The sequence below is a fragment of the Trachymyrmex septentrionalis genome, unplaced genomic scaffold (genome assembly GCF_001594115.1).
Source record: "Trachymyrmex septentrionalis isolate Tsep2-gDNA-1 unplaced genomic scaffold, Tsep1.0 scaffold87, whole genome shotgun sequence".
Lineage (NCBI taxonomy): Eukaryota > Metazoa > Arthropoda > Insecta > Hymenoptera > Formicidae > Trachymyrmex > Trachymyrmex septentrionalis.
In genome coordinates, this window is record NW_017306059.1 from 1091121 (window position 1) to 1102727 (window position 11607).

The following is an 11607-nucleotide window of genomic DNA, read 5'->3' on the forward strand; positions in this document are numbered from 1 at the left end:
CACACACACACACACACACATACATATACATATATACTTCGGATCTCTTATTTCTAATTCGATGAAAGAATTTTGATGAACCTTTGAAAAAAACCAATCGAAATACAGAATGATTTTTTTTATCTTAAATTTGGAAATAAATATCGTATATTTCCTGTTAACAAAATCTAAATAAATTTAGAAGGAAGTTTTAGTAAAGTGCGAGAATTCTATTTAAATTTTCATCATTTGATTAAAGCTAAAAGATACGTCTGACTATATGTATTTTCTATGTAAAACTCTGCTGAACTTTTAAAATGACTTTCGTTATAAAGTTCAAAAGAAAATGGAAGCGTGTGTTTGCATTAACCGTAGGTGTAATATCAAAAGCTCGTTTTCTGACTCGCCGGTAGCATTTTCTGGCGGTTTTGGAGCAAAATACGGGAACACAATCTTTTTGATAATTCACACACCATCTGCTCGAACGTGTGGAAAATAGCTTGCGCGTCGATAAATTCGAGTTACCCAATTTTCTTTTCAGCGTTCCCACATCAAGGGGATGCTATCAGCACAACAGAAAAAAAGGTCCCTAGATAAACTAATATACTACATATTAATATTACTTCAGATTTAAAAATACTATCTTTTATCCTTATAAGAGGATAATGTTCAAGATTAATAAAAAAATTAAAAGATTGAGAAATTCATTATAGAAATGTATATAGCGTATCAAATATATTAATAGTATATTAAAAATACTGATCTGATATTTGAATATCAGATCTAATATGATAAGCTATATTGTTAAATCTATGTGTCAAATTTAACTTAATTTAAGTCGTCACTGCTCCTACTAAATATCGCTATTTTATACTAAAACGATATTTGATACATACCGTAACAATTTGACACTATATAGTGTCAAATTAATATTGTATACTATCAAATATAACTACTGCTTTAATATAAAATATACAACGATAATTGGGTAAAAGCAGTGGCGACATTAGGTTAAATTTAACAATATAGATTTAACAGTGTACAGACGTGAAAACAGTACATGAAGATTTATATTTTATATGCGGAGAGAACGATTTTGCTGAAGTATCTAAATATTTAGCCAGATCTGAAAATAATTTTGTTAGATTAAAATAATTATAAATAGACCGCTTAAAGATAATGAGCATTACTGCAAACGTGTTGATATTCTAGCTTACGAACGTTCTACATAATTATTGTAATAGTTAAACAAAATTATTTTCAGATTTTTTTTATTTAGCTAAATTTTTAGATATTTTAGCAAAATATCTTTCAGTCTGTTTCACTTATTAATTTCAGGTATTATACGAACAACACACACAAAAACGTGTAGAAAAGTCGCGAAACGAGAATTATGGATTTCATGCATACATACAAGTTTCATTTTCCTTTTTCGTACGAAACGCTAAGTCGACAGAAAATATAATCGTATTCTGATATATATATATATATATATATGTTTCAGACGAACCCGCATCTGGATGTGTTAGCGGACGCCATACTACGATGGGCGAGAGGACGCTAATTCCTTTCTTTGTTGACGATGAATCTCCAAGCTGTACATAAAACCACAAGTCTGATACGTCTACTTCTTTATATATTCATCTCGATATCTTTTTCTCCTACATTAATCTATTTTCCGGAAACTGTTTTCTCTCTATGTTTGGCGCATAGAGACGTTCATATTGAAATCAAACTCAGGGGAACGCGTTAAGAACCGTCTCTCTCTCTCTCTCCCCCCCTCCCCCTCCCCCCTCTGTCTCTCTATTTCTCACTGTCTCCCCCCTTCTTTCTCTCGCTTCTGTTTCTCTTTTTCTATCATCCTCCTTTCTCTCTCTCTCTCTCTACCTCCTTCTCTCTTTCCCAGAAGAGAATACGGCCGCTCGATATTTAATCTCCGAGAGGACACGGCATGGTTCTAACACTAAAAATCGGTTAGCAAGGTCTATCGTAACCAAGATATCCTCACATAAAGTACAAATTAAGGTGTCCGAACTTTTAGGATGTTATAAATAAAGTTCGTAAGAGAGTTATGGCATTTTAACGCCGCTGTGTATGGCGCACGAAAATACCCGACTTGGATAATTTCAGTTCTATAAGCATCTACCAGCTATATACCAACACACAGATGATGTATTACGATTTCATATTGAGCGATTTCCGCGAGATCGTAATTAACTCTTTAACGACTTTATTTTGGTACAATAAAGTAATTTTGAAGACTGAGATCTATTTACTTCATTCCCAGAGTAAACACGCGACTTCGCCGTCGCGCGCCGAACCGGTAGGAACGAACGATCGTATCGTTTGGCAAGGAACGGGCACGTGTACCTAGAGACTTCCTCCTAGAGTACTTCCTAAGTGATTGTAAAAGAAAATGTACTCGCGTTTAATCAAATCGCTCCGCACGACGTTGACGCGTTAAAGCAAATCGTAATAATAATGGAATCAACGTCGATCCGGTCTTCTGGTATCGCGTACCGTCACGAAGAGACGTCTCCTTCTCGCCTTGTGCACGCTCTATGTTGTCATATCGATATCTCTAAATATTTATTTCGAATTTAATGGAAAGAATAAAAAGCAAAGCGAGTGCTTTCAGCAGAAGATTCTTGTGAAAAAATTAATTGCGCTTCACAATTAACCCGCTCCGAACTAAAGAGTTAGAAAATATTAGGGATTTATTAGCAAGGCCATCTTGCTGCCGTATACACTTTGCGTTCTGCGACATTTATTTACAAGCCTTTATCACACTTATTCAGAAATTCACTAATATATGTATCGATATTGCTGTGAGATTGACGAAAATGAATTTCTCCTATGTTAAACATTTGATGTGTCCAAGAATTATGACTTAACGGTAACATAATAATACATATATGTTCCAACTATCACAGGCAGTTTTGTACTTTCATTTTCCATACCAAATCAAATATTAATTATTCATTAAGAAAATACCTAGTACTAGAAGTATATTATCTTTCACATTTGTAGAAAGATAAATAAGCAAAAATGCACACACACACGCGTGCGCGTGCACACACATATATATTATGTAGTGTGTATAAATTATTAACAAGTATCATAAAGCATTTATGAAAATATATATACCTCTTATTCGCGAAACATACCTCTTTCCAAGAGGTTCCTATCTTTCCACAAAATATTTAGTCTATAAAATAAGTAAATATAATTTTGCCTTTCAAGGTAGACTTATAACTTTGATCTTAATAACAAATGTTTATATGTATGGGAAGGGAAAGCACACGCATTTCTTGCAACTACAATATTTCTCGCAAGAAATATGATCGATATGCTGTGACGCTACAATCAACTATGTTGGTGCATACTACGGTGTACTTGTAATCATGTATACATTACAAATTCGGAGCGTACCACATATTAGATTGCGAATCTGGATTTAACAATATCGCGTTCGCAGAATCTAAATGCTTTACGTAAGATCGATCGCTTATCTTACGTGTTGCAAAATTATTAAAGTGCAAATTATCTGTTTGTAATGATACTACCTTTGTCGCAATTTCTTGCGGAAATGTTTTTGTTTGGACACTTGGATCCATTACAGCTATTACTTTCAACGGGGCATTTTCCGCAATCCTAACACTTCTGTCATTTATATACACAGGAATTTTTTGGATATTCGAACCATTTTCGACAGCTAAGTATTTTACAGGTTGAGTAACATTTTGCAATAACACTGCGCGATGCTGATCATCGATCGTTTTCGGATACATATATAGATCATCGTTTTGCCTCAGGGTTAACAACGGTACATTTTGCGTAGAACTAGACAAATTAATGCAATTATCTACGCTGTTATTATAGCCTCTTGTGTCGCATAAACTTTCAGGCTGAGCAGTTTCTTTATGACAACGATGCGCTTGTTCCTTATATTTACGTGAACAATTGGCAGAATCGAAATAAATATACTGTTCGTTGCAATGACACGCATTTTCATTAATTTGATTCTTGGTACACTTTACGTCTGTTTTACCAAATCGATTTTCCCGACATGATTCCGCAGATCTTTTTTCAGCTTGAACATTTTGGGTGATGTTTAATATTGGTGGTATTGCTCTGTCGTTAACATTATTAAAAAGGATATTTTGATTTTGATCACGAATATTTTTTCTATAAAGTTCTTGCTTATTGGCTTCACATATATGTAATTTAGTTTGATGAGAAAACTGTTTTGTTGGCTCTACATTGAAATTAGATAAACTTACGCTTTGAAGATGATTAATCGGGTGATAATTATTTGAATGATAAAGAGATTTTCTTATATCTGGTGAGATTTGTTCTTGTTGAAACAATTTTTCAGTATTTCTGTTACATGAAACTTCAAAAGGTCGTGGATACAAAAAGTTACGGTATCGATGAAATTCATTTCTTTCGTTATATTCCTTTGCATGTATATTTACATTAATTTGTTCGATTTGAGATTCTTGCGAATCTTTTATTTTCATCGATCCAATTTGAGGCTCTAATACTTTCGTTTGATCAACTATCGCATTTACTATGCTAGGAGTAGGAAAACTTGTGTATGTATTTGGGAATGCAGTTTCACATAATTCCTTTTTGATACTGTTACTTCTATTAAATAGGTTAGTTTCATATTTCTTATGTAAGCCTTCCACATCACCATTAATTTGTACAGAATGATTAGGCTTATTAACGGGAATGTCGACACATCGACGTAGGATAGCAGGTACTCGTTTGACATTCTTTACCTCACAGTTATTTGCTATTTTGTTATTATATTTTTTAGATATATTGTTTAGTGCACAATTGTCGGAAACAGTAATAGGCAATTTTTCATGGCAATAATCATTCGAAAAATGTCTCTCTGAAAGTACAGGATCACTTAAAAATATTGACTTTTCTAAGAATTTTGAATTATTATCAATATGTCGTAAATTTTTATGATCAGGAATGTCAAAAGAAAAATTAACTTTATCACGCCGTTTATTTTTTAAAAGATGATTACCGTAGTTAGGATTTTTCTGAGAATCCATTTGGACTGAATCTTTTTCGTTTACGACAAAAAGATTTGTTGATTTCGCAAGTTGACAGATGTCTTTAGATTGTCTTGAATACTGATTATCGCCGTTTTCGCAATTTTCGACAACGAGGCTATTTGTATTACTACTAGATATAACAGTATTTCGTAATAAGCAAGATGTAAAATTATAACCCATTGTGCCATCACGTTTTTTAAGCTTAGTATTTTGTACTAAATGGAATTTGTTATCTTTGTGAGATACACCTTCTTGGAAACGAGCTGCGATAGCACGGTTTTTGCTACACTTAGGAACTTCGAATTCAACAGGTGATAATTGCGAAGTGTCCGAAGATACACAAGCTTGATGTTCCACAGAATGTGTAGGGTTTGTATTTTCGAATTCTTGTTTCTTCTTTTTGCGCAAAAGTTGTTGACGAAAAGAATCAGCATAAGCATGTTTTAATTTTTTAATTGTTGATGTAACAGGATCTAATATAAATAATGGTTAATGATTAATAAATTACTGGATAATGAGAAAAATAATCACAAGTTACAATTACTCTATATACATATAATATACCTGAGGAATAATTTTGTAGAATATCTGCTTCAAAATTTTTGGCAGAGATTTTGCAGAATTCCATATAGCGACTTAATGGGTCATACAATAAATCTTTGTTGTTTTTTGAACCTATCAACTCTGTTTCTTTGTCACTAGTTTTATTTTCTTTTGTAAGCTCAGTATCATCAAATATTCTAGAATATTTTATTTGATACAATATATTTGTTTATTACATTTAATAATTATGTTACTTACTCTGTTGAATTAGTAATGATAGTTTCTGATGGCTCTTTATCATTTTGGAACAGTCTTCGTTTACATATATCTTCTTTTTGAACGTGTCTTGATTTGTCATTGATATTTTGTTTTTTAGTTTTGTTGAAATTTGTGTCTTCAAAAATGTTTTCTTCACCTTTCTTTTTAGCAAGACATGGCTTCTGATTTTGACTGCAATATTAATATATGTGTGTAATATATTTACATAAAATTTTTTTTATATTTATATAAAAAAAATTTGCATATCATCCTATTAAAAACAATAAACGTACCTTTGTCTGTTTCCTAGAATAGGACTTAGCTCTTGAGTACACAGTTCGTTCGATTCAAAATTGTTTTGTATGCAATCTTTATTTGCTGATTGTTTAATAATTTCATTCTGTATTGGTATATCCACTATACATCTATAAAATAACATGGTTATGTATCCATTCGTGATACATTATATCAAACTTTATCAGTAATTCACTTACTCAGATTCATGAGTGTCGCCATTGAGAAGTTTCAACGCATCTGCCTTTAACCGGGCTTTATGGTATGTATTTTCCAATGTCTCTGCTGTAAGATATTATAAGGATTAAAACAATTGTACCATTTCATTGTGCTCATTGTTACAACAAATGAGTTTCAATACGAATATTACCTTTCTGGATGTCTTTACCCTTTGCACCATTTCTGTATATGCCAGCAGCCTGAAACAATAGTAGTGTTCAGATATGTTTAATAAATAATGGGAATATTATTGAGATAATAAAAATAGGTTTATAAATATTAAATAAAATTACTTACGGGTTCTGGCAAAAGTCTATTGCAGATTTTTGCTCGGCCTTGCTTTTTCTGTTCTTTGTTATCACCCTTTCCAATCTTATCCTGTAATAAATTTGAAGCTATTATATTAATCACAAGAATAATATCATCAAAATTAGTGCAAATTACATTTCTTTCAGCAGTATAACTTATCTAAAAGTACATAAAAGTTCTCTGGTCTCTAAGCCACAATTTTCTCTCTCTGAAAGGCAGTTTCACAGATTACGAGAATTCTACGAGATTATTACTCGATCACGGTCTTAGCTAAACTTCACTGAGAGCATAACGCGTGTTAATAGTCTCGATCGAGCTACGCAAACGGAGGGATTATCGTTCACGAGGACCGGTAAACAGTGCCAGTAAACACCTGACGTTGATACTAACCTAACACTCACGGAAGCTACTGCGTCTCCATGCCACCTAAACAGCGCGGCGCTTTTTGAAACGACAACGACTGCCATTAATCGATGTCGTCGCTTTTTCCATGCAAAAAATCTAATCGGTTATAAGTCAGAAAACATTGTAGCGAAACGATCGTGCTTACGTAATACGCACGACTATCACATTCAGCGGATCTACCATAAATATGGAGTATCAAGATATTTGCAACTTGCCGTTTTCACATAATATAGGTCTGTTTTTTTTATTCCGGCCGCTGCAAACTTTCTCGTTTTCATCAAATATAAAACATGTATCTATTTCATTTTAGTATTTCTCTTATTTAATTAGATTTATTTCACTCCAAGTTTTATAAGTGTATATTAGTTACAGCTACAGAAAACGGACCTAATTTATGATTACCTACAGATTAAAGGTTAAGAGATTCAGCAATTAAATACGTTCATGAATTTCTTGGTAACCTGTAATCTTTAGGTAACCATATAACGGGGTTTAAGTATCTTTGTCGTCCTTGGGATTCAGTGCGACGAGGTCGCAATTTTAAGGATCGAGGACGGAATTGAAAACGCGACCTACCAACTTCCGTTTGGCCTGCAGGATCTTCGAGTGTATCCGATCGAGGTCCTTCTTCCGTCGTTTCCGCTGCGGCTTCTCCTGGTCGGTCGAGCTCCGCGTTATTCTGCCCATAATCTCGCGTAACAATGTCCGGAGTAACTGCACGAGTTACATACGTGTATGTGTATCCACACGCATTGTCAATATTGCCTGCGGTGACAAAACGTGAATACTGAATATTGATGCGTAGCGATGCGCGCCAGTCAATGACGACTGATGAATACCTTCACGTATGTTTATTTACCCTCGCTTTCTCGTAGCTGCGTGAATTACGGGAATCATTAACAGGAATTATTTTTTTGCGTCCATGACGTCATTGAGAAGAGATTTAGAGAGGGAGAAATAGTTTGTAATTCCGGCGCAAGGGGCCGTTTCAAATGGAGCGAAGATTAAAGAGTATATTCATACAACTTGTGTATAATTAAACGGTAAATATATATATATATATAAATTATACAATCGTATTTTATGTCCTTATGATAGAAATGTGATTGAATAATTTTTGTGTGGATATATCCTAAGGTCAGAGCAAAGATCTTGCATAAAACGTATAAGAGAATCAACTAATCAGAATCCTTTCTTTCCTTCCATTTCACGGAAAAGAGGAACTTTGATTCGTTGATTTTCTTATATGTTATGTAAAAGTTTGTGCTGCGGCCTTAAGGTCGAAGCAAAAACTTTTGTATGATATATAATGCATAAAGGATAAAAAAATCAGAGTCTTTTATTTCATGGGTAGGAAGGAAGTGAAGGATTTTAATCGATTCATTTTTTTATGCAGTATGTATATTATGCGATACGCAACTTTGTGCTCCTGCCCTTAAATTGAAAACTTGTGACCGAAAAAAATATAAGATGGATAAACAGCTTTTATTAAAAAGAACTTGTGATATGAGATTAATAAGAGATACGTGTTTAATTAACATTGAGAAATAAGATAATTGAAGCGTATGTAATTTAGAATATAAATAAATAAACAGCTTTTTGTTAAAAAAGAAAATTTAACGAGAGATTCAGATACGTGTTTATAATTAATGTAAAGAGATAAGAGATTTGAAGCGTATATATAATTTAAACGTTCGCTACGGAACGAGAAATAAGGGACGTGATAAGGATTAAATTAGAAATACATAACCAACGAATACCTATAAAGTAGACGAACAGCTTCTTCATTAAAATAGAAAATTCGTCTTAACGAGAGATTATTTTCAGATACGTGTTTATAATTAGTATCGGGAAATTAAAGATTTGTGTGTGAAACATATGTATATAATTTATATATTTACCGTAGAGTGAGAAACCGCGATGACGGACTGAATTAGAAGTACATACATGATTGATTTGAATACAAAATAAATAAACAGGTTTCGTAAAAATGGAAACTTGCGATTTATTAAGTATTATATCAAGTAATTCAAAAACCGAGGATAATGAAAAAAAGGTGAACGGATTTGGTGAATGGTTTTTCAGCATGAAAAGCTATGATAGATCCGTATCTCTAATGATTTTTTTGGTGTTGATTCAGAATCAGTTATAAAGACTAAAACACAAGTGCCTTCACAAAGTGTTTGGGCTTTAAAGGGTTAAACATATTCATATAATTTGTTATACATGGTACACTCTAAATCAAATGCATATTTGTTATTTTGTTTATGAATTTTTCTGATTTTCTGTGAAATTTCATAGTAGCACACTACGAAACATTGCTAAAAATATTCGATTCGCTAATTTTAATGTACATTTTTATTTTATTCATTTTTTTATATTGTTTTAACGAGTAGTAAATGCTGTGGAATTTAAGATCTTTGAAATCACAATCCAGACAGATTAAAAAATTATAAAAAATGGAATTTTATTCCATTCAAAAATAAAAAATTTTTACTGACATAATTGGTCCTGTAAGTCATAGAAAAAGAAAGAAATTTTTATAAAAATTTGCTTTTTTAATAAGACATGTTTAATAAGACAATTAAGAGATTAATTTCGAATAACGATATTTCAATACATGATGTTAATCTCGTTTTCTTACGATGATCTACATTTATTGTTAACTCGAGACATCTTGACTTGATAATGATAAGATAATGGTAAGTGCTTATAAATAACATTTATCAAATTATATAGACAATCAGTGAAAATTGTAAAAAAGCCCATCAGAGCCTACATCAGCTATTTCGATGCACAAACATTCTTTATTTTTCGTGTGAATGTAACAAAACAACTAAAATATACGTTTCAACCCTTCGGGTCCTTATCAATATAAAATATAAATCGAAAATATATAATTAACGCAAATTCCAAGTTAATTTTTGTATAATAATTACTGTTTCCTTTTTTATAGATTTGAAATTTTTCTAGGATAAAAGCGTACGCATTAATATGTATCTGTAAGATGGAGTTTATGCTGAGAACGATAAAAAAATTTGAAATTGGGATCTTTTTTATTATTTCTTAGTCCATTATGGTGTTCGAGAGCCATATCACGTGACAACATTATCACATCGTGACAACATTATCACATCGTGACAACATTATCACATCGTGACAACATTTTCATATAAAAACTGTGCAATTTATACGAAATATTAGTGTACAGATTAATAGTTTGTACGAGAGAGAAGAAACGACATAGAATTCTTAAAATTGGGCTTAAACGTTTAATTAGAACGTTATTGTTGTACAAAAATTTATGTGTATGTATGCGTGAGATATAATAATAATATAGTACGTAGTGATGTGTCAATAACACGTAAATCGTATGTGTGTAAGTCCTACTTACATTACGACTAATCATCTTTAGGATTCCGTTAAGAATTAAATGATATGACACAAATGATCACATCTTTGTCCTCAAAAACATTTATGTACATACTTTCACATTAAATTTATTGATCTTATTTAACTGTAGATGGATTAGTACCATATACTGGGCAAATTAACTTAATTGGTGGAGTGAATTGGGGTTAAACTATTTGAACGTGAATAAGTCATAATGGTGTGGGCAAATATGCGGAAACAATGTGCTACATGAATAAATGTATAATATTAATTATTGAAAAATGTACAGTACTAACTATCGACGATGTCGCTCGTTTTATTATCTACATTTTTGAAATAGCGAGAAGCAAATGCTTGTAATGCACGCATATATAGTAATAAAAAAAATATATATTTCGGAAAAAATGCGGAGCGATTTATTAAATAAAAGATTGATTAAAAAATTTACATTTCACAGAATAAATTTTTTATATCTTATTGTTAATTAAAATAGATATAGGCGTTACGTTAAAATTCAAGACGAGACGTAGGGGCTCGGATGGCGCACGTTGTATAAATGTAAATGAAAAATGTAAACGTTTAATTTTGGTTGCAAAAAAAAAGATCATTATTTTTACGCATCTATGATTGCTTTGCGAAATTGGCTTCTCGCTGTGCAAACAACTGTAGCGAGTTAATGAATTGCAAATAATATTGTAGTTTGCAATATAACGTGTGCTTGACTCATCAGAAATATAAAATCTAAAATTCTATTCCGATTTCTACTTTTAACTAATCAACAAAGCGCACATTTTTATGTTAAGATAACACATTTCGATACTGTTCGATAACACATTTGAAGATCGATTACGTCGGATAGATATAATCACGTAATCATCCGTCGCTGTGTCGTGTTAATCACGTGTTAGACTGGATCGCTTTGTTCGATTCACCTCGTGGCTTTGGAATGAAGAGAAAGCATATTATGACTCAGATCTTTGTCAGTCGGCCGTCAAGTGAAGTTCGTGTCATTTTCTGATTTTATCTTGAATTTATTCATCACGTGTGCAGTGAAAGTGACGTAAAAGTGGACAGCGAATTTCAAACTGTCTTGCATCGATTTACACGTGAATAATATATATATATATATAAT

The 11607-nt window shown here is 32.2% G+C and overlaps 3 protein-coding genes across 3 annotated transcripts in view; 2 read left to right on the forward strand and 1 right to left on the reverse strand.

The window, feature by feature from the left end:
• Window positions 1-1792, forward strand: part of LOC108755406 — a 6562-nt gene extending 4770 nt beyond the window's left edge. The window contains exon 3 of the mRNA XM_018498374.1: window positions 1484-1792. Coding sequence (XP_018353876.1) covers window positions 1484-1543 — 60 coding nt within the window. The 3' untranslated portion in view covers window positions 1544-1792. The remainder of the gene's footprint in view (window positions 1-1483) is intronic.
• A 1289-nt stretch (window positions 1793-3081) lies between these two features.
• On the reverse strand, window positions 3082-7989 carry LOC108755241. The gene is made up of 9 exons (XM_018498142.1): window positions 7659-7989; window positions 6666-6746; window positions 6520-6568; window positions 6350-6434; window positions 6149-6280; window positions 5856-6047; window positions 5619-5794; window positions 4989-5527; window positions 3082-4913 (listed from the first exon to the last, which is right to left on the reverse strand). Exons 1-9 carry the CDS (start codon window positions 7767-7769, stop codon window positions 3393-3395), a joined length of 2886 nt encoding a protein of 961 aa, XP_018353644.1. The 5' UTR covers window positions 7770-7989; the 3' UTR covers window positions 3082-3392.
• A 3457-nt stretch (window positions 7990-11446) lies between these two features.
• Window positions 11447-11607, forward strand: part of LOC108755405 (solute carrier family 22 member 5-like) — a 24659-nt gene continuing 24498 nt past the window's right edge. The window contains exon 1 of the mRNA XM_018498372.1: window positions 11447-11581. The gene's annotated coding sequence lies outside the window, so the exon portion shown is untranslated. The remainder of the gene's footprint in view (window positions 11582-11607) is intronic.